The following is a 26,896-nucleotide window of genomic DNA, read 5'->3' on the forward strand; positions in this document are numbered from 1 at the left end:
ACAGTTAATATAGAATAACTACCCTTAATTAGTATATAGCTAGACTAACTTATAAAAATTCTACTATCTAAAAGAGTAATATTAAGAGACTTCTAGCTACTATAGTATATTATATTAACTATTCTTTAAATAATAACTTCTTTTGTATTATCTTATTAGATATAGAATACTCTAATTCCCTATTTTTATATAAGAAATATAGGAGTAAAAGCTTTTATAGCTTTTTGCTCTTTCCTATCTCTCTTTTTAGTTTATTAAATATCTATAATTTTATAAGATGGTTTTATTTACCTAACTTACCCTAATATAGCTATAGATTCTATCTATAGTTATAATATATTTATAATTATAGTAATCTATTTAAGAATAATAGAAGTCTATTCTTTAGAAGCTCTCTTTAAATATAAAGCTTTTAATTACCTTTAATTACTAGATCTCTTTATTTTAATAGGCTTTTATAGCTATTACTACCTATTTTCTTAATTAAGATCAATAATATTAAGATTAGTTTTAAACTACTATCTAGATCCTATATAAATATAAATCTAAATAATATAGTTTTAAAGATCTTTAAATAATAATACTATGGTTATAAATATCTAAAAGTTACTGTAATTATTAAAGCTAAGTAATAGCTTAATAACTATATAGATTCCTTATATTATCTATATCATCTAATTTAGCTTAAATAATCTTTTAAAGAAGATAAAGATAATACTAAAAAATAAGAGTATAGAGATTAATTAGTTAGATAATTATATTTAAATCCTTTATATAAGATAATAAAAGAGAGAAATTATTAATATACTTAATAAAATATATAGTCTAGAGATATATTCATATATATAAAAAATATAATTTCTTTAACTTTTTCTTTAATCTTTATATCCTACTCTCTATACTCTAAGAGATAGATTTTTATATATAAAAAACTATTACTCTATCTCTTACTCTCTACCTATCTAATATATTATTAATTTAGATATTATCTAGCAGCTTAGGATTTTAGGAGTTAATATTTTCTAGAGAAATTAGTAAAACTTTTATATACTCTCTCTATCTATCTAACTAACTTTTCTATTATAATTTAGGTCTAAAATCCTATAGTCTATATTAATACTAGTCTATTAGGAGTCTTTCTATAATGTATAGATTTAAAAAGCTAAAGCTTATTCTAATCTAAGATATATAGACTTACTAGAACTTAACTTTTCTTATTTTTTAATATACTAAATAGCTTTAATTAGTCTTTAATAAGTTCTACTCTTAAAATAACTAAGATTATTTTATACTAAATATAGAAGAGTATAGATAGATTAACTATCTGTTTTATATTATCTAGCTCTTCTTTAAATTTATTCTTTTTCTAACTAAGACTAAGAATATAAATATTTATTTAGTTTTTAGTATCTATAATAAGCTTTTAATTAATCTTAAAAAGATAAAAAGTATCTTAAGAAAAAAAATAATATAGAATTAGTTTATATTTCTTTTTTTAGAGATAATAAAAAAGAAGCTTTTATATTACTATAGTATAATTAATAAGATTAATAATAATCTTTATATTATTAGTACTATCTTTTTATTATAATAAAAGCTTAACTCTTTAATAATGATAAGAATTAGGATAATCTAGATATAAACTACTATATAAAATATTATAAAAGCCTTAAAGATTACTTTTAACCCTATAAATAATACTATTTAAAGATATCATTATTATCTAGAGTCTAATTATCTATAGATACTAATATTTTAGAGCTTAGGATAGAGTATAGAGTAAAAGACTTCTATTCTTTATTAATTAGTAAATATAATAAGATTAAAAAGTATCTAAATAGTAATAAATTATACTATTTATATACTATCTATACTATTTAATTATACTAAGATAGATTATACTTTAGATATTATATATACCCCTATATATATATTTTAGTATAAATCTTATACAAGATATTCTTTTAATATTAGCTATAGATATAGATATTAAGTAGCTTTTTAACTCTATTTAAGATATATATTACTATTAATATAGCTCTCTAAAGCTATTAACTATTTAGGATCTTATAATATATATATATATATTAAAATTTAAGATTAAAGATAGCTATTGAGTCTTAATTAATAAATATCTTTTATCTAAAAAGAGATAGGCTAGCTAAGAGAAGAAGGATATATCTATCTAGTAGATTCAGCCTATTAATAATAATAAGGAAAATAATCATTGTAATTATAATAGTAATAGTAATAGTAATATATCTTTATTAAGAATCTAAGTTCTTAGCCTAATCTAGTCTCTTATTAAAGTTAAATAGAGCTAGGGGACACTAATAGAGAATAAAATAAGTAATAAGCCTAGCTTATCTAGTATATAGTATTATTTAAAGAGAGTTTAGTAGTACTTAATACTTCTTAATAGATATAAAACTAAGGGTTAGAAGCGCTAGAAAACTTTAAACTAATTATATATCTAGTAGCTATAAATACTACTTATAAATTACTTATCTTACTTATCTTTATCTTATTTTAAATCTATAAGAAAAAACTACTACCCTAGTTAAAATCAGTAAGAGTAGTATAAAGTAAATACCTAAAGATATAGCTAAAAAACTATATAATATATATAAATCTAGGTCTTTAAAAGTATATATACTATTTATCCTATTTATCAGCCCTCGAAAAGCCCACAGACAGCCCTTATAAGGGTTAGTAAAAGACTAGCCTGACCCACAGGCAGGCTAGACCGGCCCTCCGCCCGCCTATAGGCAGGTCCGTAGGCCACCCTCTAAGTAGGCTTTAGCATGGGCCGGCCCATTGGGCTTTACCCTTATCCAAGCCCAGCCCATGGGCCGACCCCTTTGTCCAAGGCCCATCATGGGCCGGCCCATGGGCCTAAAAAAGCCCATGGGTGCCTGATTCTGCCTGATTTTTGGACATAAACTGCTGAGTCACCTGAAATTAATTCTGTTATTTACCCCTGTTTTCGTTAAAACACATACCACCTACGTTTTCGTTAAAACACATACCACCTACCCTTTTATCCATATCCTTCATTTAATCTATGAAAAATAGCTTGAATGGTATAAAAGTTCGGATGAAAGGTTAGAAATGTTGGACTTAGGCGGCTTTTTCGGCAGAAAACCCCATAATAGTTAGGGTTAAGGATAGGGTTATAAGCTAGTTAAAGGATTATTTTCTTACTATTTTGGCATATTAGTATAGTTAGTATATACTATTCTAGTTATTCATAACTAGCGTTCGATTCTAGTGCAGACTGGTTTATATTTCTTTGATTTCTGAATTTTTTAATATATTTATCATGTGTGTGTATTATTTAGCTGTATTTAACAGCTAGTATACCAAAAATACTGCACATTTTTCATAAATTATGTAAAAAAGGTGTCTCCACTCTAATGGGCCGCTATGGGCTTTTCATGGACCCATGGGCTTGGACAGGCCTACCAAAGCCCATCATGGGCCGGCCTATGGGCTTTGCTAAAGTCTACCTCTAAGGGCCGCCCACGGGCGGGTATAAGATCTATATACTAGTCTATAAGAAAGGTAACTAGATATAGCTAAATTTATAGAATATATATATAATAATAATAATTAAAGAAGCTTAATTAGCTATATATCTAATATTAAGTTTTAGATATCCCTATATCTTATATAGTATAATTAGAGATATCTACTAGTATCTATCTAGTATTCTATATAGAGCTAGTTAGAGTAGCTATTTTAGACCTATTTCTATTATAGATTATAGATAACCCATATCCCCTATTAATATTAGTTAATAGAGAACTTAAATATAAAGTAGAAGAGATAATAGATATAAGATATAAGAAAATCGGTTAAGGATACCATAATAAAGCCCTAGTGAAATAGATAGATTAGATAGAATAAATCTAGTAGAAGCTTAATAATATATAAGATTACTCTATATTAGATATCTTTAAAAGATAATTCGGCCCTATTTCGACCCTATTATAGGCCTATAAATAACTGAATACGACTATAATATATATAAGGAGGACTACCCTAAAGGGGGGGTACTATTATAGGCTAGTATCTAGTATAAGGTTATATATACTGTATGACTATAATAACCTAATTTATAGAATACCTACTTAATAATTCTCTCTTTAAGCCTTTTATATATAGTTTGTGGCCTAGCTTAATTGAATATAAATTCTGCTTTAGCCCTTTATATAAGTCTCTTCTCTTAAACTACCCTAGATTAATCTAAAAATATCTAGATAGAGATAACTAGATCTAGCTAGATAGATTTAGCCTAGTTTATCTATAGAAATACTATATCTTAAATATTCTTAGGATTTTTATCCTACTAGCTTATATTCCTTACTACAAGAGCCTAATACAGGCTAGTAAGGAAGGATATAATAATAGGTAGACTTCTGCATGGGCTGGGCCTTAGACATAATTTTCTGGCCCATGGGCCGGTAAATTTAAATCTCTATGTAATTACCATGTAGTCTATCAAAAACATTAGTATTAACTAGGTAATATATGTGATATATGTATATATTACTTAGGCTTTAGCATGGGTTGGGCCTTGGACATAATTTTCCGGCCCATGCAGAAGTCTAATAATAGGATAATAACTAAGTATAGGACTATATATATTTAATACCTATAGGGCTTAGCTAGATATAGCTAAGCCTATATATTTAGTTAATCTCTTAGAATAATAAATAAGTTATATACTCCTACTTAGATTATATAATTATTTGTTAAGACCAGGGTCTTAGGGAGTTAGATGGATGGGAGTGATAACACGGCACAGCGTACCCCTGTACTGCTGCTGTCTGGATTGATGGTAATATAATCACTGGAGAGCTGTTATGCAGCTCTCCCGCTGTGCTACTTCTGTTGTGCGGCTTAGCTAAGCGGATCACCGGCATACCGGGTTAACCCTTCTCCGGCCCGACTCCGTTAGGGCCCTTCGCATGTAGAAGTATACTCCTCTGCCTATACTCTTGGGCTCTGGCCCCTCTCGTATAGGTCTTCCTAGATGTGTCGTAACATTATTACTAATAAGAAAAGTATATTTAAAAAAATAATACTATATAGGCTATATTATCTTTATATTATACTGTAGTATACTATAGAATAAGGTATAATACTACTTAATTATAATCTAATAAAGAGACTATATACCTAAGTTATCATATTATTTAATTACTAGACTAGGATTAGTATATTAAAAAACTGTACTTTTATTCTATAGTACTCTTTCCTCTAAAAATTAATTGACTTAGTAAATTATAAGAGGAGCTTTTAATAAGAAGTCACTTACTTTAATTTAATATTTATACTATTTAGGGAGTTAAAAGAGTTTTCATAACATCATAACTAGAATAGATTAATAGTATAATTATAAAGATATAAAGTAGGCAAACATCAATTTACTATAGTATCTACTTTATACTACTTACTAGTGGAATATATTACCTAATTTTCTATATTATAATAATTCATCATCTTTATAACTAGTATCAATAAGAAATCATATTTCAAATAACTAATTTTCCTAGGAAAAACAGAGTATAAACTACTCATAAACAAGAATTTAGAGAATATTTAAGTAAACATATGTAAGTTTAACAAGAATAGCCCAAGCATCATATCATAACCTAGGATAAATCACCCATAATATCTTCCTCCATTTCTGAACCAGCGTTTCCACCTAGGGATGGGTTCATACTTCCAGCAGTAGGCCAAAGTTGACCTCTGATAACATGATCAATAAACTCATCACTTAAACCTAGCCTCTTGCTATTTTCCTCCATACCAACAAAGAGAGATTTGAGGATTTGTCCCTCTTCTTGGAACTGTGATTGTATCTTAGTCTCATAGGAGACCTCTTCCCAAGAGGATACATCTGGGAACCGCAGCATTGTATCCCTTGAATGGGGATGTAAGTGCACCAATGTCGCATCTATAGTGCCAGCCACAACAAGCGATGCTATATTGGCCTCGCCAACTTCATCAGTATCTGTAGATAACAGTGATATGTGTGATGAGACTTCTGACACAGTCAAGGCCGCAAAGACTTTACTGGTATTGATCAGTGAATGTCTTGAATATGCACTGGCAACCTGGCAGACAAGGCCCATATTATTATCCTAGTCAGGGTGATTAGTTGCAGCAGCATAAGAAAAGATAATATAAAACACGTAATTACTCACCTGACACCAAATATCTCGAGCAGCATCAACCTCTACCTCTAGCTTCTTTACATCACCACGCTCAAAGGTATGAGCAAGGCTGATGTAGGGTTTGACCAGGGATTGCAATGTTTTGACAACATGAGATGCAGTTATACTCGGTGGCGAACACAGCTAATAAGGTCAACAGTGCATCGCACAGAATATGCACGGCATCACTTACCTTGCCCTTCTCAAGTAGCCCCACAAGTATCCATTTTTTATAAGCCTCAACCATTATCATGCTCACAGAGCCCAAGGTCGGCATAGAGATCACAGTGCCCAAGAAGTGCGATGCCTTACGCCATTCCTTCAGTGCCAAATAAATCATCCCACCATATAGAAAGTACCGAAGGTAGTCTCTGTACGACAGCTTAGACGAAAGACCAGTGGTCTCATTGATGAATGATAAACTTGATTCGTGCTCCGCGCATAGTGCCGATATTGAGTTAGATGGAGCACGATTTGGTAGCGCAGGAATGTGGCGAATCTGTTTGTCCAAGACTGGCAATGCACAGGTATACGCTCGAGACGCAAGACAAAGCTGGGTTAGAAGTACGTGGGTTGATGTCAAGACAGCACATGATGGATCAAGTCGCAAAAGCGCATCCCTGATAAGCTGGGCAGTCAAGATAGGCTACTTGGGAGTCAGACCGAATATTGAGCAGCTGACCCAGAAAAGCCCTTACCTTCGAAGAACCCTGCGAAGCTAGTCCCATGAATTCGACCAACTGGAGCCATTCATGACCGGCATATCTGACTTGGATGCAGTCAAATGTCCTCAAGTAGTGCGCTGCCTTTGACCAAAATGATCCTAATGGGAGTAATTCTGCTGGCAGGGTCCCGCTAGACTCCTCCCGGAGGGTTTGGATTTGAAGATGTAGAAGAAACAGATAGGTGATTGAGTCATTTGAGGGATCAAATTGCTATTTCAGTAAGTCAGTTGATCATACTTGACGAGCCATGAGAAGAGGCAACTCGAGGGGTTGTTTTCACTCACATCCAAGAGTGCATCATCACGAGCGATGGAGCCCAGATCTCTCTTCGATATCAATCGTCGGACGTGTGTAACATGACCACGCAGTTGACGGTCATAGTCCTCATTTGAAAGGTTATTTGGACTCCGAAGGGCTGCTGACGCCGCAACAAGGTCGGACACGGTAGACATCCTGGCTCGGAACCCGTTGCCACGTACTGTTAGTCGGATCGAATTTTGGATAGATGTGACAGCAAATGTGGCCTAAGAAGTTGAACTTGAATGAAGAAGATACAGACAGGGGAAGAAAAGAAATAAGAAGGACAGGACGAAGTTTTCAAGAATTTAAATCGATGTTGAGATTGAGCAAGGACCAGCTTGGGGAAGCTGTGGTGGAAGTAAAGATAGGAAACTAGTATATGGTTCCCCACACCGCTCCGATTGTGCCCCTCGCCTTGACTCAGGAATTGCCGTAGTTTTTTTCCCCCACCCCACTCCGCGTTTTCTTCCCTCCTTCTTTCCCTTTTCTATACAACAACAATTTTCTGTGAAAAATAGATAGGGCACTCAAATACACAGTGAAAAATGTCACTGACTGAGTCTGCTGCGTTGGATGTGGCCCGTAGCGCGTCCCTCGCCTCCCGCAAGCTCGCAATCCTCCCCAATGCGGCCCGGAATGACGCCCTGACGGCACTTCACCAAGCATTAGATCAGAACCGAGCCACGATTCTTGCTGCCAATGCGAGGGATGTGGAGGCTGCTACTAGTGCCGCCGAAAGAGGCAACCTCAACCACAGCGTCTTGAAACGATTGGATCTGTCTCGACCTGGCAAGTATGACGATATGCTAGAGGGGATTTTGAGTGTCCGAGACTTGGAAGATCCAAGTGAGTCTAATTCTAATCATCCTTCCGTGATTCTTGTTCCGTTCTCGAATGAAATAAGCAGCTTAAAATGCTAGAATGTAGCTAATCGCACGAGCGGTACACAGTTGGAAAAACCACAATGCGGACTCTCCTGGATGAGGGTCTGACTCTGGAAAGAGTCAGCTGCCCTATTGGTGTCTTGCTGATTATCTTTGAGGCTCGCCCCGAGGTTATCGCGAACATTGCTGCTCTTGCCATCAAGTCAGGCAATGCTGCAATTTTGAAAGGTGAATCAATTACGTTCAATTGTGATAAACAGGATGGCATCATTGACACACTCGAAACAGGTGGAAAAGAATCTCTCGAATCATTTGTGGCCATTGCAAATGTTGTGTCCGAGGCTATTGCTAGCTCACTGGTGCCAGTATCGTCAATCCAACTTGTTAAATCGCGGGATGCGATATCGTCTCTCCTGGCTCAAGACTCACTCATTGATCTTGTGATTCCCCGAGGATCCAACGAACTCGTTCAGTTTGTGAAGGACAACACCAAGATTCCCGTCCTTGGACACGCCGACGGCCTCTGCTCCGCCTACATTCATTCCGATGCCAATATCCACAAGGCAGTGAAAGTGATTGTGGACTCAAAAACGGATTACCCGGCTGCCTGCAATGCCCTGGAAACATTGCTGGTGCATGAAGATACCTTGGATACCATTTTCCCTGCCGTTGCGACAGCTCTTCTTGATAAGGGTGTCTCCCTCCGATGCGATGACTCATCTAAAGCGGCCTTGATGAAGACTTTGCCTTCGGAAAAATGTGCTGGAGTGCAGTCAGCCACGGAGTCAGACTATGATACCGAGTTCTTGGACTTGGTATTGGCTGTCAAGACCATCTCTGCGAATTCTTCAACCTCAGCGGTTGAAACCGCCATTGAACACATCAATGTACATTCTTCCAAGCACACTGAAATCATCTTGACCGAGTCCGAAGAGTTGGCGAATATATTCATGAGTGGCATCGACAGCGCTGGAGTTTACTGGAATGCATCCTCCCGCTTCGCTGATGGAATGCGCTATGGATTTGGGACGGAAGTGGGAATTAGCACCAACAAGATTCACTCCCGGGGCCCCGTCGGACTAGAGGGCCTTACTATTTATAAATATTTGATCCGAGGCAATGGTCACGCAGCTGCCGACTATCACGACGGCGCAGGTGGACGGAAATACGCCCATTCCAACCTGCCCTTTTAGTACAAAGCAAAACCTTACATAGATAGACACTACCAAAATCCATGAATTCAACGAATTTTTTTTTCTTTTTGAAACATTTCGCAGTCGTAGAAAAGATGAGGACTAAGCCGGATGCATTTTTCTTTTGCGCCCCCTTCCATTCGTAAATTTCTGATCTCGCCACCCAATCAAAGACATTTTGCCTCTTTAGGTACATCGACTCGGCTCTCCAGTCAGACAAAGCGAGATATCCAGCCACTCGATGATTCCATGCTATTGAGAAATGCACAGAAAAACTAGTGCCTGTACCACTATCCCCCAAAGGTCCCTTAGACCTTGAAACCCTTGGAGCGTCTGCGACCACGGGCCCGCTCGAACTTCCGGCCCTTGCTGGCAACGTAAGGCTTCTGTTGATTCAGCAGATAGATTAGCATATAAATTCCCTAATTCCCCATGTACATAATTCCGGAATATTTGACGCACCTTGTGGGAGTGAGGACCGAAGCCGAAGTGCTTGACAGCCTCACGGGCGTTCTTAGGACCACGCAGGAGCAGGGTGTTGGCACCGGTAGGAGCGCGCAGAGCGAGCTGATCCAGAGTCAGGACCTCACCACCGGCCTTCTCAATGCGGGCACGGGCGGTAGCGGTGAAACGCAGAGCAGCGATGGACAGCTTGGGGACGGACAGTAGGCGGTTGTCATCGGTGACGGTGCCAATAACAACAACGGTCTTGCCCTTCTGGGTCTCGTTGATGTTGGAGGCGACACGAGAGATCGACACAGGGGGGCGGTTGATGCGCGACATGAAAAGACGACGGAGAACGGCCTTGTTGAAGTTGGACTCGGTGCGGCCTGCCAGATTTCGCAGGTCAGTATTTTTTCAAACACAAATTTCCTCCACAAATGCGGCGTTTTGCAGATGAGAAAAGCCGAGGGGGGGGGTTCGATGGGGGATTCATACGAGCAAGGAAGCGGTAAAGCTTCACGAGCACCTGCAAGTAAACGTTCTCGCTCTTAGGAGCCTTGCGGTGGCTGCTGCGCACATGGTGCCGGTCCAAGTCGATACCTAAAATTTTCCAATATCCGTCAGTCCTGCGTAGATCTGAAAAGGAACAACGACAAGAGTAGATGTAACAATCGTTGCATTCGCAACGGATTCGAAGGTACTGGAATGATGGCACATACCCATGGCTGCTGGTATGAATTGAACACCTGGAGTTAGCTTGCTGTCGCACCCGTATGGAAACTGCAAGAGGTTTTTGGTCTTGGACTTTCGGCTGCGCGGGTGTGTGTGGGTTGAGCCCTACGCTAGTCCCAATAAGGGTATAGAGCGAGTCACGTGTGGTCCTATATTATATAATGTTACCGAAACTGCCTGTCACATGATTGAATATGATTGGTCTATCAGGTGACTTCTCCGCTACTGGTGTCCACCCAAAAGGATTGGTGGAGTACAATACCTACTAATACTTAAGTTAGCATGTATCGGTATAGATCAATGAGCCCAAACCTGTGTATCTATAATCTTTTTGATATGTATTGGCATTGGAAACGACTGAAATAGGCAAAAAAAAAGAGAAAACTTTATATACAAAAGTGGCCACTCCCCAACCCTCTGATACGAACAAAACCGCAAGAGGAAGAGGAAGTGGAAGAGGCAGTGGAAGAGAGTATATCCTATGGGAAGTAGCCCCTCCCCCCCAAAAAATAAGAATCACACTCATCTAGGTATCTTTGTCTCCAAGACTGACTAGGAAATCCCGTGTCAATTCAAAGCTGAGCCAGCTGCTGGCCATGCTGGGTGCGACCTTTAGAAGATTCGGCCCAATCCCTTTGAAGAGTCCTCGCAACCCCTCTGCCGCCACAATGACTCGTATGGCATCCCATATTGATTTATATTGATACCCCATCCCAGACATGGTGTTGATTTGAAAGCGTCGTCGCAAAACATCACTAGCTTAGATTAGATTACCGTAAGTGGAGACGAAAAGACCAAAGGAACCTACAAGGGATATGTGCACGTTTGGGCCACTGCCCCGGAGATTGCACCCGCTAGCAGCTTCCGCCACGAGCTCGGGTTCTTATCTCCATCTGGGGTCAAATACGTTCGCACCGATTCATAAGTCATGAAGTTGAGCCCCACCTGCGACCATTAGCTGGTGACCAACAAAATATCAGTAGTATGGAGAGAAGAGACTCACGTATGGCGCCACTCCAACCACGGTAGGGGCAATGCCGCGATAGAGGGCAACTGTGCCACCTTCGTTTTTGTATATTGACACCATCGTAGTAAGCATGCCAGGTAGTTTCTGAGTTGGGTCTCGGTTCCCGAGGTCTGCAAACGAAGCGGACTGGATGGAAAGCCGCGTGCGAACGATGTCTAAAGGGTAGGTAAAAGTCACAGACGTGATCCCTGCAGCAGCACCACATACAAGGCGGCGAACCGGTGACATTTCACCATCCGGGGACTCGGCAAACTGCAAATGGTCAATTTTCCATTTCAATTGCCAACTCCATTTCTCCAAGGCTTGTGGGTGTGGAACTTACTTTCTTGTAGAAATTATAGCTTCCGAATTGGACTGCAGAGTAAGGGATAATACGGATACAGTTAGTCCCATTGCCACGCATAAATCCTCGCCAGCCTTCCTCTCGGCCCATTTTCACCAGACCCTTCCATATGGAGAGTTTGTATTCCTCACGTCCCACACTTTGGACTTGCAGCAAGATTTTTAAGCGTTCCAGTGGTGATACAATGGTCCGGGAGACCGCACCAGCCACTCCGCCGGCCATGAATGCGGCGACAACTGGCTCGGCAAGCTTGCTTCTTGTTTGACTCATCATTGATGATGGTTGGGGGATAGATTTCTAGGTGAAGACGTATCATCAGCCTACTGGGCGTTGACATCGGGACCTGAACTTCAACCAACTTTGACCGGACTTTGGGGTAAATGTAAGCCCTGCAGTGAAGGGTTTGTCGCATCAGTCACCCCACTGGTTTGAGTTCCATTTTGAGGATTGAGACTCATGTTGATAGCATGCGCCTTGAGGACTGAAGTTTGTAAAGTGCAAATGAAAGACACGCCACCAACGGGGATATCCTTCAACTTCTTTTGACTCAGTTCTTTTCCCAAGAAGAGGGTGTGAAAGGCCTTTGGAGGAATGGTCGTCGGGTATGAATTCAATACCCTACCGCAAACAAGGAAATGACTGATCTGGATCCAATGTGCTGAGCGCTGGCCATGGAGCTTGTCTGTAATTGGTTGTTGCTGGAAAAGGCTCTACAGGTTCATGCTTCGTTAAACATAATATTGTAGAGGGAAGTAAAAAGAAGGGAAAAGAGAAACGATAAATAAAAGAAAGGGTTTCCTTGGCTTGTTTGAAGTATTCTCAAAGCCCGGACAAGTCAAAATTGTCAAAAGACCGCGGTCAGAGTTGTGTCCTCGGAAGACAAAGGGGTTGCGAGAGCTGAAATGCTGGCCCCGAGAAAGTAATGGCACCAGGTGTCAATTTGTGATGGGTGGTAGATGATGTTCTTTGATAAAGAAAAGTTGTAAGTCTCATACGAGGTTTTCCGGGGGAGGGGCAGAGGAATTTGTCGGAGGAGGCACGCGAACTAAGCTTCAGAGAAGATTGGAGAAGATGAAATACCATCATTCCGACTTGCCGATAATCTACGGTACCTCCCGATGGATTGTACCACAAAGTAATTGAATTGGATAACATATTGATACAAAGAATTATAGTACATATACCTATATCTTATGATCTATACTTATACATGATATGAAGATTATTTTGAACTTTCAATGATTTATTTCATCTATTAACTACTTCCGAGGTTGTAGTCGTCATTTCACTTCAGTAACGAACTTGTTTCATCATTCCTGCATACTTGGTCTCTATAGTGCGCCTGTCCACCACCAACCTCTCAAAGGATCTCTCATTCTTTTCCCCTTCCCTTTCTCACTTACAAATTTCCCACCGTGTTGCTCTTTGCACCATGTCTCGATCAGGAACCACTCTCTATGTCACTGGCTTTGGCCATGGTACCCGAGCACGCGATCTAGCCTACGAATTCGAACGGTACGTGACGCCTACATCCGCCGCCCTGAACCCTCGATTTTCGATATCCCTTTCTTCCCTTATACCCACTTCAACACTCTTTCCGACGCTACGATGACCTCCCTGTAAAACGTGAAACGGTAGTGCTGTGACTTGCGGGTAATTGGCTATGTCGTTACTATAAAGTCGCTTGGGAACGCTGCAAATGGAAAAGAGAAGGAAAAAAGAGATGCTCTTGGTTCATTGATCATGTGTCACGGCTGCATTCTCATCTTGATATTCTCGCAAGTTATGTGCTAATACTTTCATTAGATATGGTCGATTAGTTCGCTGTGATATCCCGGCCCCTCGGACTCCCTCGAGCCGATTGTAAGCTCTATCCCTTGCTACCGTTACATCCTGGTTCCTAACACAAGTCCTAAGGTTTGCCTTTGTTGAATATGAGAGCCGCCGGGACGCAGACGATGCTTACCACGAAATGCACAACAAGCGCATTGGCCGTGACGATCTGCTGAAGATCGAGGTAGGCTCAATTCACTTCATAACGTGGGGCTCATAGCTTACATTTCATCAGTGGGCGCGCACTCCGCCCTCCGCGTCGTGGCGATTCGATTCTGGCCGCGACCCTGCACGAGACTCTGCCCGAGACCCTGCTCGCGATCCTGCCCGCGAACGTCGCCGTGACCGTACTCCCCCACGCCGTGGCCGCTCTCCCTCGCCTCGCCGTAGCCGTGGTGGCGACTACTCTCCCCGACGGGATGACCGGTATGAACGGGACTATGATCGTCATGACCGTGATACCGATCGTCGAGACCGGGACGTTGACCGTCGAGACAGGGATGGTGATCGTCGTGATCGTGACCGGGAGCGCTCTCGTGACCGCTCTCGTAGCCCTGATGACCGAGACCGCGATGCCAAGGATGACCGGGAGCGACGCGATGATGATCGAGAGCGTCGTGACGACGAGCGTGAAATCGTTCCGAATGGTGAAGACAGGAAAGGTATGTAGAACCCTCTTCGACTTTAGAACTTCTACTTATAATCAACAGTACCCCTGGACCCTGTGCCTACTGCTCATGATGAGCTTGATACTGCTGAGTAGTTCTCCTCAGTGCCATGTTTTGTCGAGCCGCACTCCCTCCTATACCGGAAATCCTTGCCGACCGTCTCGTATCTCTACATGAGCGCTCATAAACCGGATCAAAATGATGAGTCTCACCCAGAAGAGTTCTCTATGGCCCTTGAAGGCTCCTCGGTCCTATCCTGTCAAACTTATTGAGACTTTTCTCACCTCGTTCTCTCATTTCGTCCAAGTTTGATCGCGAGGTTTCTTTTCTTGGGGGGTTAGGGCTTCCGTGATGACCCTGACTTACCCTCCGTGTTTGATTTTCTTTTGTGGGTTTTTTTGGTATTTATCCTGGTCAGCAGCTCGGAATCCATCGAAACGAACGACGAGCGATCGTGCTTTAAGTCTTCGCCCGTCTATATCTCCCTCTCTCATCTCTCACTCTTTCACTCTCCCACCATTCTCCCTATCGTCCTGGCGTTCACCTCGATGAATACCGTCCGCCTACCTCCGTTTTATTCGCAGATTTAATTTCACAACCGTTGTCCATCTTCCACCCTCCCCGCCCTATTCGATCGGTCGGAGTCTTTTAATATCGTCTTTCCGTGGAATCGCCCTTTGTAAAAGTTATAGTATGTATTGAATCCTGTAAGCAATCAAAGACCGGCTCCGGTCACGTCTCGCAACCATCTATTTGTCCTCAGAACGATCTCCTATCCAAAAGCAGGGTTCTCACTCGAGCTTGAATTGTAATTGTAAGGCAGGGTGTTATTCTTGATCGCTTTGCCTTTCATTTGAAGCTACTTCCCAGTTGTAATTGTATAACTGTATAGTTATGCAGCTTTAGTGGCACATTAGGTCCCCCGCATGACGTACAAATGCGGGAAACAGCATATTACTCTTCAGCTTATCACGGCAACTCATTAGAATTGTCACTATGGAATAAAAGCATTATATCTATCAATTTATGTATAATCTTTTCATCTTTCCTTATTTCTTTTCTTTACTTCCCATCTTGACCAGAGGTAGTACCTCCATTGATTGTGTAGGAGAACCCGGCCAGTTCGGCCGGGTTACCCCACGAGGTAGATCAATCGGCACCTCTCTGATCCAGAGCATTCGAATGGGTACGACCAACCGTTGTTACTAATGCAAAATCAATTATGATAATCGAGTACTTGTTATTGGCCGCGCCTTGAAATTCAGACAGAGATGTGTTCCGTTCGATCAAAGGGGAATTATGCCTCACTTTCCTCCTCACTGGTAGCCTCGATATTTTGCTTGGAGGAACTGGAGCTCTTGTTTATCTTGTCTTGATCCACGTCGGATTGAGCTCCGTCTCCCAAGTACATAGGTCTGGGCAGTGACACACCCTGTTCCTTGAGGGACTCCTCAATACCAGGAAGAATATTGACCAGCGCAGCGAATTGGTCAACGGTCATGGAAATACCCTGTGTGGATTCATATTAGTCCCCAACTAAGTCAATGCTCTCCGCACGAGAAAACCACTAACCTTCTTGCCGGGAAGCTCCTGGCCATCTTTTTCGTAGTACTCACGAATACTGACCATTGCCTTGCCGCGGAATGAGGATACGGTCACTCGCCGCATTTTGGAGAGTTCCCAGTACTTGTCTCCATTCGCATCAACTTTCGAGGTGCCTGCATCTCCTGGGCCAACTTTGGCTTTTTTGGACTGGAGCTGAGTTTCACCCAGATCCTGCAAATCTGATGAGCGCTTGCGAGAAGTCATTATGATGTGGGAGTGGATGAGAATGAGAGGGGGCGAGAGTGAGAAGCGCGTCAATACGCGTTAGGTCACATGGTGATAAGATACCTTTCCCAATCCGGTAAGTTGCAATGATAGTACAGTACGAGCTATACTTATAACTCTTCTACACAACAGAAAAGGTATTTAAGGTATATATACATCAAATAGCCTTCCATTTTCATATACTACATAGAGTATAAAGTACAAGCTCCTCAGGCCCAGTGGTAGTTCCATTTGAACAGCTGGATACAAACTTCTCGGGTGGTAGGTGATTCTGTGAGTAGGCAGGTAAACACGTATATATCAAATTCGTAATATATCTCGAAATCTGTATCTAGAAATAGAGGTACGGTCAATGCCGAAAAACTTCGTCTCATTGTAAACCACCCAATGTCATATCCAGCATGCCGACTTCAGAAACGTCACCCTATCTTCATTGGCATCGTATATATGGATATATATATATACCTAAAATCATAGCGTTAGGACCCGTAGGCCTTGCAAAAGGACCGAGAAAACAAATCCCTGTGCCACACTTTCAACCTGAAGGCTATCAAAGATCTTTTCCAGGGCTTCCCGACTAGCGGCTGCACCCATGACACTAGTGAGCGCCTGCGGAATTCCTCGCTGAACAAAGAGTCGACGTGCCTTATCCCGTAACTGCTCTTTCTCCTCCTCGGTAGGTGGTGGGGGCCATGCCTTGAACTCATCTTCAGTCGGAAGGGCATTCTCACGGAGCTTCTTCACGTACTCGCCAAGCGCATCATCTGACGTGTGGCTTTCAATCATGGAATTCTGCAGCAATGCACGTATCGTTTCAAGGGTTGGGCTACCTGGGCGCAGGATATATGACTTGGCCGCATTCAACAAGGTGCGCCTGATGTTCCAAGCTGAGGACAACGTATATAGCTCGTTGATCACCGCAAAGATCAATTCTACTGCAATCTGAGTCTCGTCCGCAGTAATAGGGGTTTTCTGTGGACGCATGCTTTGCGAAACAAGGTCTGAATCACTACTCCCTATCAAGTCATTGGGAAATGACGACGATAACGGCCCAGGGGCCGCTTTGTTTTGCACTTCCTCAACGCGCCTGTTCGACTCTGATGATTTTCGGTCCCCCGGGGCCCGGAGCAGCGACTCCGAGGTCCACGCGTCCTGTTCACTAACGGTCGGGTTAACGCTATCACTGCTCTCACTGGAAGACAATGGAGGAGTATCCTGTCCATCATATTCCGAGCAAGGGGTTGACGAGGCCATCGTAGCTGCATGGTCGGGGTCTGGGGCACCTTTAGGGGGCTGAGTTTGTTGGTTGGAAGAGTTGGTTCGCTTTCTGCTATGACTGGTCACCCCAAAGACCCCTGTCATACCATCGAAAACCGCTTTACCACCCCCTGCCACTCCTTTCGGAGCATTGGTCAACGCCCCCAAAACACCCTTACCCATATTCTCAAACGTAGTCTGGCTGGGGAAGGAATATCCAGTTTTGGCCGTGCCTATTTCGTTGGAGCCACTCTCCTTTTCCAGAAATCGTCGCATTCGGTCGGTTTCCGCAAAAGACTCATGCTTCACGGCCTCCTGCAAATATCGCTCGAGGTCCCGAGACAGGTCGTGTCTAGTCCTACCCTTCCAAGAAGGTAAAGTGGGGAATTTGTCCGAGAAACCCTGGATTCGGTTCAATCGAGCCACTGTCTCCAGCATTTCGTGCAAAGACTGGAAGTCATTGTATTTTCGAAACACCATCCATCCAGTGGAGCGAGTAGAAGTTGGTTCAACCTGGAGTAAGTAGTCCCATGTTGGCTTCGATTTAATGACACCCTTCTCTCTTCCTGCTGCATCGTCGTCTACCATTACCTGAGCTCCATGGAGGCTCACGGGTGGGGCTTGGGCTTCTTCTCGGTGCGGAGTCATTAATGATGTCTGCACAGCCGTGGGCATTGGTTCTATCTGGCCACTGGCCCCTGTGGTCTCGGTTGTAGGCTGCGTCAACGAGCTTAAAGCATCCTCCACACTGGAAGGTGAAATATCTTTGCCAAAGTCGCCTTGAATCATGGGTTGCGGAGCGGTGCCAATATCTTGCGAAGCAATCATGGCGCTCAGACGTTTTGCCTCTCGCATAGCTTCCTCTGTTGCCATATCTACCTGATCAGATGGGCCTTCAGTGGCCCGAGATAGAGGTGGTTCGGATAGTACACTTTTCGGATTTTCTGAAACTGTCGAGGATCTAACGCCCTGGTTCCGTGCACCTTCGACGCCAGCATCGATTGCATGCATGATCTCGGATTCACCATCCTGAAGCAGGTAGATGATCCATTCATTTATAAACTCGGGGCGAGAAAGACTGGCAACCGTTGACTCCAGCACGACCCTCGCGAAAATCTCCCGAAGAAAATCCCTGACTGGACAGCAACGATATGCTTTAGGGTCGAGGTAATTAGACAGAATGTCATCTGCTATCATGTTGAGCTTTTTCCGTTGTTGTTCCTTGGACAGCACGTTGGCCAGGCTGCTGTCTGGGGCATTCTCCAGGTATTGTTCTACAATCTTTTGGGCTTCCATTGACGATGACCCAGCAGCGGCAAACGCAGCGGCAAGTTCGTTGAGAAAAACAATTATTATCGAGGAAGAGTTCGTGAGAAATTGTAAGAATGTATCCTCTGTCCGTTTACGGGACAGGTGGGATGAGACGGCCATCAAAAAATGGGTCAATGTTCGTCGACAGGATTCAGGAAACACTGCTTCTCCTGGAAGGATCGGCTCATACCAGTATCTTGATCTCGAGTCAGCCAAATTGACCAGGCATCAAAAGGTTTCTGTGTCTTACTTCACGTAGTCCTTCAAGACCGCATCAGTGAGCACTCTCAACGCGGCAGCAGTTGCTGGCCGGAAAGTTTTGTATTCAAGATCCGAGATGGTCAGATCTTCTGGCAGTGCGACAAGATTTCCATCAACGCCTTCCTCACTGGCAGCAGAAACCATGCGGGGGGCCCAATCTAGCAATCTTTTGGAAACCTCCAGGGCCAGTTCACGCCGCCTCTTCGAGGTGGATAAGACATCATTGTGGTTGGAATGAATCGATCCCTCCCATGAAGCATGTAGAATGGCCCCTAGTGCAGCGCCGATTATTAGTAGGCCAAGTCGTCCCAATATTATGTAGGTTCCGATAACAAGAAGCCCAAATACGCCGAGTAGTCCTTCGTTGCCAGAGGTCGACAGAAAGTCAAGGGTGAAATCGAGACATTCCTTCAGTAGGCCAGAATGAACAGAACTTTCTGGCGGAGCAGTGTCTTGTATCGTGTTTTCAGGAGAAGCCGTCAGCTCTGGCGCGGTGGTTTTGAATGCGGTCATATCATCGCTGTAGGAGACCATGGTGATTCTAAGATGTATTAGATTTGATGGACCAAGCGAGTACCAGAGCGGTTCAAACCTCCATTTCCCACCCTTCGGGTAGTCTCAAATGAGAAAGAGCGAAGAAAGGGAGTAAAGAAAACGCGTTGTGGATGATTCCAGGAGATTGCCTTATGGAGGAACGGTGGTCAGTGCGGAGATGCTTGGCTGCAATTGGGCGTTTTCCCCATAACACTCGAGACTTGACTAAATGCATTGGGATATTTATAGATTGGACTCGGTACATTTACGGAGTAGGTGAAAGTAAAGATAATGAATAACAAAAGAAATAGTAAGAATTTTAGAGATGTATCCATTCATCATTGCCTCACAGTCATTGAGACATGTCAAGCATCTAAAGCAAAATAGAATGGAAGTTGATCTCCGCTATCCGAGTGAATCTGGGCATTCAAAGTGCATGTGATTCATGCCAGACGTAAAGAGATTGCGGGACGTTCTATATATGTATCCTTGTTGTCCTATCCTGGTAATAACATCATGCTGATCGTGTTCGCACATACTTGGTGTGCGAGCCCTGAGCCACAATGGTGAGGCCTTCCTCGGTCTTTTTCGAGATCGTGACAGTTGTAAAAGCAAGTGATTTGCCCACCTTGTTGGCACGGCTTTCGATTTCAAGCCAATCACCGTCAGTCGCCGTTGAGAGGTAATTGACATGGATATCTGTGCTGACTCCTGTAGAGTCCAATCCGTGGGAAGCGATAGCCATTCCACCTGCCCAGTCAGTCACACATGCCGAGAAGGCACCATGTAATGAGCCCTTGGAATTGAGATGGTGAGGGGTGACTTGAATTCGAGCTCGAACGACTCCCTTCTCAGCCTCATAGATTTCAATCGCATTTAGAAGGAATTCATAGATGGGGCTGTTAGGGCGAGTACGATCCCACACTTTCTGGACCTGCTGGAGTTCAGTGCTCATATTTGTATAGAAAAAGTCCAGTGGTATAGACAGAGAGAAAGAGAGAGAGAGGAAAGAAGGAAAAATGCGAAATTTAAAGAGGAAAGGAAATTTCGCGTTCGGGTCCGGATAAAGTAGTAACCGAGTGGGGATCTACATGCGCTTTTTCCGATGGCGGGATTCTCTCGACAACATCTGGGATAAGATGAAGTGATTGACGTCCTCATCCCCCCAATAGGTAAGATGGCTGGCAATACTTGCAATTAAGGAAATGTCGAATGCCCCTCTACAAATTTGGTCAAAAAGTGAACCAAAATCGGATCGTCAATCAATAACGGGGAAAGGGATAAGAATGACTTACTCTTGCACACTATAATCAATGCGACCATTGGAGTTCAGCGATCGCACTTTGGCATCTTCAAATTTCATCTTTCGCGCCTGTTCATCAGAATTTATATCGATGTCAATCTCGCCAGATGCAAGTGTCGAGTCTTTTTTGCGACTCTTTTGGAACCCATCGTAAAGAGTTTCAAGGTCGGGGTCAATCAAGGTCTGGAATTGATCTTCGGAACCGTGTGAGGAACCATGTGAGATTCCGGACTGTGTGTGGGTGTGCCCTGGCACGTTTCCATGTGGCTTTCCGGTGGCAGGGGCTTCGTCGGCATTCAAACCCAGATGGCGGTTCAGCAAGCTGCTGGCGACGCCAGATGTGAAATTGCTCCAGAGGGAACCCACACTTTGCCCCATACGATCTTTGAGTATTGAAAGGCTTTGGCCTGATGCTGCCCACAAACTTTTCTTCACCGACGGTAAGGGTTGAGGCTTAAGACTTGCCATCGCTGGGGAGACTAGCGGCTCAATACGATAACTCACAGGGTCTGATGGATGAAAGATATTGTAAAGATCACGACATTTGGGTGCAGAATCAATTGCAGGATTATAAATCCCATCATCACCGTGTGAGTCACGTTTGGAGCACTTGAATGACCCAAAAGCGTTGGGTCCAAACTCCACGTCCAATGCGCCTGTGCGACTTCTCGCACCCAAGAGGGAGTGTCCTGCAATGGTTTTCCCCTTCAGCATTTGAAAGAGCGCAATGGGAGACCCAAGGCAAAAGAACTCTTGGCATTCAAAATCCAAGGCGCTAGATCCTCCACCTCGTTGATCTGGAGCATCATCGCTCTCCTCTGTCCCAGCATTGTTCTCTTGGGTGCCGTGGACGTCACTTGGTTGGTGGCATAATATGTCGAAAAGGATTGCGCTTCCGAGGGAATGGCCACAAAGACTGACCGATCCCTTGAAAGAGGGATTACGCTTCTGATAGAGCTGAAGAATTCGATTGCATTCTTGTTTCACAATATTGGAAATGTGTTCGCAGTATCCACTTTGATAAAGCAGTACATCCATTGCCAGGTCTGAAATAAGATTTCGCACGGCGGGCACACTTTCCAATGTGATATCTGCCAAGCTAGGGTATGCATCATCCTCAAACGTGTCAGCATCGGTAAGATCAAGTTCCTTCCGGTTCTGTCGGACCCCGCGATAGGGAAAATCCAGGAGATGACGCCAGCACCTAGACAGCAATCAGTATGAAGAACGTGGCCCACCAATTGATAGAAAACCAAGAGAGGGCCCATTTAGGGATAGCAGTGCTCTCACTTACACGGGAAGCACTTGAACGCGGCAGTTGCTATCGCTGTCTCCGAACGCTGAGTTGAGTGCTTGGAGGTCAGGCGAGACTTTGTAAACCCCCTTAAGCGTCTTCCGAAGTACATTCACATCATGAATGAAGTTAATACTTTCCAGCCGCAATCCAAGTCGCTGGCCAATGCCATGGGTTACCAATACCAAATGATCAACCGCGCGTTCTCTATCTTCACTGTTGACTTCTCTCAGGTCTTCCATCTCCTGCTCTTCCTGTCGACGGGCTTGTTCCTCGAGTTCCGCTGGGTTTTGCGGCTCTCCTGCAAGAGATGACATCTGCCGTTCCAGTGTAGACCTTGACCGCTTCTCCAAGGGATCAGTCTCGAACACAGATTTCGCAGTTGGCGTCTCCACTGAATCCTGTCCAGTAAGGAAATTTTCCATTCCGGGGGGTTCAGAACTACTCCCACTGACCGTCTTTTCGGTGGGGTTGCGTTCTTGGGCCCGAGACTCAGTCTCTTTTGCCCGTCTGGGTTCCCCCAGACCACGCACGACCTTTGTGCCAGGGACACCACCTAGCTTTTGGTATACGGTCGTGCTGACACGTGACATGAAGTCGTCAGTGTTGATCCAGGCCGTAGAAGCATCTTGGTAAACCACAATCCTATTCATGTAGGCTCCAAAGAGGCGGTACTGCTGGGGATCCGAGGTAGATCCGGGGGAGGATTCGTTTGCTATAGTCTGAGGGGTCGACTTAGCTGAGCCTTGGACGCTTGGGATTCCGAGGTCAGGCTGGAAATTCTGGGAGTTCGTTTCCCCCTCCGATCCAGCCTGTGCATCTTTGGTGGCAAGCCCAGATGTTTTAGACTCCGCATCTGTCCGCCACGGTTGTAATTTCAGATAACCTTCTTCCAATTGGGTTGCAAGATTCTCTTCACAAGGTTTCAAGTTCGAGCCATCTTGAAAGAACCACGTTCCACGACGAACTTCATAGATGGGACCGATCCAGTAAGCTGGGCCTAGCTCTCGTGCTTCCACATCCACATCAAAGAGATAATCCTCATTCACTGGTACTTTCTTCGAGACTGGAGTCGAGGGCTTGGACTGGGCTTGGGAGGCTGTCTTGGAGTCTTCGATTTCTGATAGTTGGAGGTACGTTGTTTCGATAGACTGTGAGTCTTTTGATGAGAACGGTGTGAACTTTTTGGGAGGAGGAGGCGGTTTCTGGTCGGCCTTTTTCGGTTCAAGAAGGCCAGGCTTGCGCTTTGGCGAATCCACAGCATAGAACCATCTCACTTTAAGCGGCGGGCAATCTGGAGGGTAATGTCGCAGGCTCGGCCGATGTCGATGGGTTACAGTATGGTCCTCGCCCTGTGAGCGCTGTAGTGCATCTACTCCCGGTCGATTTAAATGAGGTTGGGATGTCTTCGGTGTACTCCATGGAGAAAAAGATCCCAGGAATGATTTCTGGTCGATACCCGCCATGACCGGCCGCGCCCGGTACAAGGCCTTGAAACGGACCAACGCGAGTTATTGAGCCGAAGCGTATATTGTATCGAGATTTAAAAGAATCCGGTGATGAATCCAATTGTGGTTCTTATGAAGACCAGTTCAGAAGAGGGGAAGCAATGGGACGGTTATAAACATAGATTGGTATAAGGGGATGTTGTTTTGGGGTGTCATGTCTAGATTTCTGCATTGCATGATGTAATCTTCTCTCCGATCGTCCAATAATTTAGTTAACTAAGCAGAAGATGTTTCAAACCGTGGGGCTCACATATGGATTATAAATCGGTGCAAATATAAATTGATCAATTCCGAGGTTCAGCATAGCTCTAGGTAAGTTGAATCCAAGGAGATCAGTGCGTGGAATATCACAGAACGGAAAACTTAGACCATTCCTACTTTAGTACAGTAGAGAATAGGCATAAGCCCATCAGGGTCTCAGAATTACATTACTTTGTTACCTAACTTTCCCGCTTCGACGTCATAAGGAATAGGCGCAGGCAGAGACATTAAAAGTTGTAAGGAGGCTGAATAAGTTACTTAAACGATACTTAAAATATACAGGTATTACCTTGAGATATCTGCGTAGCTTTTTAGTACAGTATGTTAACAATACGGTATCAATACTGGTTCGACATACGCCATGCGAAGGTGGCTCATCCGACCCCACTCTGTCTGTCTCTCTCTCTTCCCCCCCGTCTCTTCCGTCTTCTTCCCCTCCTTTCCTCTCGACCTTTACAGGATCGATTATTATTTGATTGCGTGGAAGAGGTCCAATTCCCCTGTGGTGACCAACGTCTGGTCCCTGTTACCCTTTTTTCTCCAAGATCTAAAGCTCATATAGCTGTCCTGACCCGCCCCCGCGCCAACGTTGGTCTTGTTAAGATGAACGTCCTCAAGCTCCAGAAGTCTGTATCACCCGCAAAACGATAGGTGTAATAGATAACTTGCTGACATGACTCATTTTTGTCAGGCGATTTCCGCAGCTGGACCAGGGGGAGATTTTCTCTCTCCAGGACGCATTCCACAAGCTGGATATCGACGATCGCGGTTATTTGGATGAAGCTTCAGTGATCAAGGCCACCCAGCAGTCAGAGCGACAGCCGTATGATGTGGTGCGCCAGACCTTAAAGGGTGTAGAGCTCGATAGTTCCCGACGCGTGGAGCTCGAAGACTACATCGACGTATGTGGCCATTCCGTCTCTCCTCATCGCATTGCCTTGCAATCAAATGGTTGGAGCTAACTCTGGCTCAGTTAGTAGCGAGACTCCGTTCGGGGCCGGCCCCCGGCGCTCAAGGCGGATCCAGCCCTGCGGCTGTGATTCAAGGAGCTGGGGCTGGAGCCGGCGCGGGCGCTGGCGGATCCCGTCATGTTTCCAAGGGAAGTGTCGGTGGTAAAATTCATGTTCAAGGTTCATCCGCCAATGTCACACATACAATCAACGAGGACGAGCGGACGGAGTTCACGCGGCACATCAATGCAATCCTGGCTGGCGACCAAGATGTTGGCCACCTTCTGCCCTTCCCCACCGACACCTTTGAGATGTTCGATAAGTGCAAGGATGGTCTGGTGCTGGCTAAGTTGATCAACGATAGTGTGCCGGACACTATTGATGAGCGTGTTTTGAACAAGCCAGGGAAGAGGATCAAGGAATTGAATGCCTTCCACATGACCGAGAACAACAATATTGTCATCAACTCTGCCAAAGGTATCGGATGCTCGGTCGTGAACATCGGTAGTGGAGACATCATCGAGGTTCGCGAGCACTTGATTTTGGGTCTGATCTGGCAGGTCATTCGTCGTGGCTTGCTGGGCAAGATTGACATCAAGCTCCACCCCGAGCTTTACCGACTCCTGGACGAGGATGAGACTCTGGAGCAGTTTCTGCGCTTGCCTCCAGAGCAGATCCTACTTCGTTGGTTCAACTACCATCTCAAAAACGCGAAATGGGACCGAAGGTGAATTGATCATCTTGTAGCCGTCTTCTTCATGATCTAAGCAAAACTAATGTTTTACAATATAGAGTTTCCAATTTCTCCACCGATGTCAAAGATGGTGAGAATTACACGATTCTCTTGAACCAACTGGCCCCGGACGTCTGCTCTCGCAACCCTCTTCAGACTGGAGACTTGCTTCAACGAGCTGAGCAAGTCCTTTCCAACGCCGAGAAGCTTGACTGCCGAAAGTTCCTGACTCCGACCTCCCTTGTGGCTGGAAACCCGAAGCTGAACCTTGCATTTGTCGCCAATTTGTTCAACACACACCCTGGACTGGATCCCATCACGGAAGAAGAGAAGCTTGAGGTGGAAGACTTTGACGCCGAAGGAGAACGGGAGGCCCGAGTTTTCACGCTCTGGCTGAACTCATTGGATGTCCAGCCATCGGTGAACTCGCTCTTTGATGACCTACGCGATGGTACCATCCTCCTGCAAGCATACGACAAGGTTATTCCCGGAAGTGTCAATTGGCGACACGTCAACAAACCCCCGGCGTCGGGTGGCGAGTTGATGCGTTTCAAGGCTGTAGAGAACACGAACTATTCCATTGAGCTTGGAAAATCAAACGGCTTCTCGTTGGTGGGTGTGCAGGGTGCTGATATTACAGATGGTCAGCGAACCCTCACACTCGGTTTGGTATGGCAGTTAATGCGTCGGGATATCACTAACACCTTGTCTGCCCTGGCTCAACGGCTTGGCAAGCGTGAGATTACTGACTCGGAGATGATTCGATGGGCGAATGACATGTCCAAGAGCGGCGGCCAGTCTTCCTCGATCCGCAGTTTCAAGGACAAGTCTATCGGAAGCGGATTGTTCCTTCTGGATGTGCTGAACGGCATGAAGAGCAGCTATGTAGACTATGACCTGGTCACCGCTGGTCGTTCTGACGAAGAGGCATATGCCAACGCGAAATTGAGCATCAGTATTGCCAGAAAGATGGGAGCCACTATTTGGCTAGTGCCGGAGGATATTTGTCAAGTTCGCTCTCGCCTGGTCACCACCTTCATCGGTATGTTCAACATTCTTGTTTACAAACTTGTCTCGTTTCTAACCGCTCCTCTTAGGTTCTCTCATGGCCACGCACGAGAAGATGTAAAGGGCATAACCCTCTATGGTAGTATTGCATATTCATTCCTCAAGATTATCACCGACTTTGCACCAGTAACTATTGAAAATACGCTCCCTTCATGGCATGCGAATACTATGTTTTTTCCCTCGTCTGTTCTATAAATTTCAATACATGTACTA

The 26,896-nt window shown here is 44.0% G+C and overlaps 10 protein-coding genes across 10 annotated transcripts; 3 read left to right on the plus strand and 7 right to left on the minus strand.

Annotated features, from left to right (window-relative positions):
* Positions 1-5,660: 5,660 nt before the first annotated feature.
* Positions 5,661-7,401, minus strand: N7520_000343 (putative COP9 subunit 3; the record flags this gene model as incomplete). The annotated part of the gene is made up of 5 exons (XM_057134278.1): positions 5,661-6,152; positions 6,216-6,368; positions 6,418-6,870; positions 6,923-7,159; positions 7,234-7,401. 5 exons carry the CDS (start codon positions 7,399-7,401, stop codon positions 5,661-5,663), a joined length of 1,503 nt encoding a protein of 500 aa, XP_057000214.1.
* Positions 7,402-7,794: 393 nt separating this feature from the next.
* Positions 7,795-9,326, plus strand: N7520_000344 (glutamate-5-semialdehyde dehydrogenase; the record flags this gene model as incomplete). The annotated part of the gene is made up of 2 exons (XM_057134279.1): positions 7,795-8,095; positions 8,200-9,326. The coding sequence occupies 2 exons, from the start codon at positions 7,795-7,797 to the stop codon at positions 9,324-9,326; spliced, it is 1,428 nt and encodes a 475-aa protein (XP_057000215.1).
* A 308-nt stretch (positions 9,327-9,634) lies between these two features.
* Positions 9,635-12,145, minus strand: N7520_000345 (uncharacterized protein; the record flags this gene model as incomplete). The annotated part of the gene is made up of 8 exons (XM_057134280.1): positions 9,635-9,712; positions 9,789-10,156; positions 10,266-10,370; positions 10,490-10,607; positions 11,056-11,257; positions 11,311-11,447; positions 11,506-11,781; positions 11,852-12,145. 8 exons carry the CDS (start codon positions 12,143-12,145, stop codon positions 9,635-9,637), a joined length of 1,578 nt encoding a protein of 525 aa, XP_057000216.1.
* A 1,159-nt stretch (positions 12,146-13,304) lies between these two features.
* N7520_000346 (RNA-binding protein) lies at positions 13,305-14,468 on the plus strand (the record flags this gene model as incomplete). The annotated part of the gene is made up of 5 exons (XM_057134281.1): positions 13,305-13,387; positions 13,679-13,735; positions 13,790-13,889; positions 13,941-14,367; positions 14,416-14,468. The coding sequence occupies 5 exons, from the start codon at positions 13,305-13,307 to the stop codon at positions 14,466-14,468; spliced, it is 720 nt and encodes a 239-aa protein (XP_057000217.1).
* Positions 14,469-15,670: 1,202 nt separating this feature from the next.
* Positions 15,671-16,182, minus strand: N7520_000347 (transcriptional coactivator p15/PC4 family protein; the record flags this gene model as incomplete). Its single annotated transcript, XM_057134282.1, has 2 exons — positions 15,671-15,883; positions 15,946-16,182. The coding sequence occupies 2 exons, from the start codon at positions 16,180-16,182 to the stop codon at positions 15,671-15,673; spliced, it is 450 nt and encodes a 149-aa protein (XP_057000218.1).
* Positions 16,183-16,674: 492 nt separating this feature from the next.
* N7520_000348 (uncharacterized protein) lies at positions 16,675-18,891 on the minus strand (the record flags this gene model as incomplete). Its single annotated transcript, XM_057134283.1, has 1 exon — positions 16,675-18,891. One exon carries the CDS (start codon positions 18,889-18,891, stop codon positions 16,675-16,677), a length of 2,217 nt encoding a protein of 738 aa, XP_057000219.1.
* A 126-nt stretch (positions 18,892-19,017) lies between these two features.
* Positions 19,018-19,566, minus strand: N7520_000349 (uncharacterized protein; the record flags this gene model as incomplete). Its single annotated transcript, XM_057134284.1, has 1 exon — positions 19,018-19,566. One exon carries the CDS (start codon positions 19,564-19,566, stop codon positions 19,018-19,020), a length of 549 nt encoding a protein of 182 aa, XP_057000220.1.
* A 514-nt stretch (positions 19,567-20,080) lies between these two features.
* Positions 20,081-20,521, minus strand: N7520_000350 (PaaI family thioesterase; the record flags this gene model as incomplete). The annotated part of the gene is made up of 1 exon (XM_057134285.1): positions 20,081-20,521. The coding sequence occupies one exon, from the start codon at positions 20,519-20,521 to the stop codon at positions 20,081-20,083; it is 441 nt and encodes a 146-aa protein (XP_057000221.1).
* Positions 20,522-20,857: 336 nt separating this feature from the next.
* On the minus strand, positions 20,858-23,629 carry N7520_000351 (uncharacterized protein; the record flags this gene model as incomplete). The annotated part of the gene is made up of 2 exons (XM_057134286.1): positions 20,858-22,073; positions 22,164-23,629. The coding sequence occupies 2 exons, from the start codon at positions 23,627-23,629 to the stop codon at positions 20,858-20,860; spliced, it is 2,682 nt and encodes an 893-aa protein (XP_057000222.1).
* A 906-nt stretch (positions 23,630-24,535) lies between these two features.
* Positions 24,536-26,744, plus strand: sac6 (fimbrin; the record flags this gene model as incomplete). The annotated part of the gene is made up of 5 exons (XM_057134287.1): positions 24,536-24,558; positions 24,624-24,834; positions 24,906-25,609; positions 25,675-26,657; positions 26,713-26,744. 5 exons carry the CDS (start codon positions 24,536-24,538, stop codon positions 26,742-26,744), a joined length of 1,953 nt encoding a protein of 650 aa, XP_057000223.1.
* Between the last annotated feature and the right edge of the window lie 152 nt (positions 26,745-26,896).

This window comes from Penicillium odoratum (genome assembly GCF_028828045.1).
Source record: "Penicillium odoratum strain IBT 22623 chromosome Unknown utg000001l_segment0_segment0, whole genome shotgun sequence".
Classification (NCBI taxonomy): Eukaryota; Fungi; Ascomycota; class Eurotiomycetes; order Eurotiales; family Aspergillaceae; genus Penicillium; species Penicillium odoratum.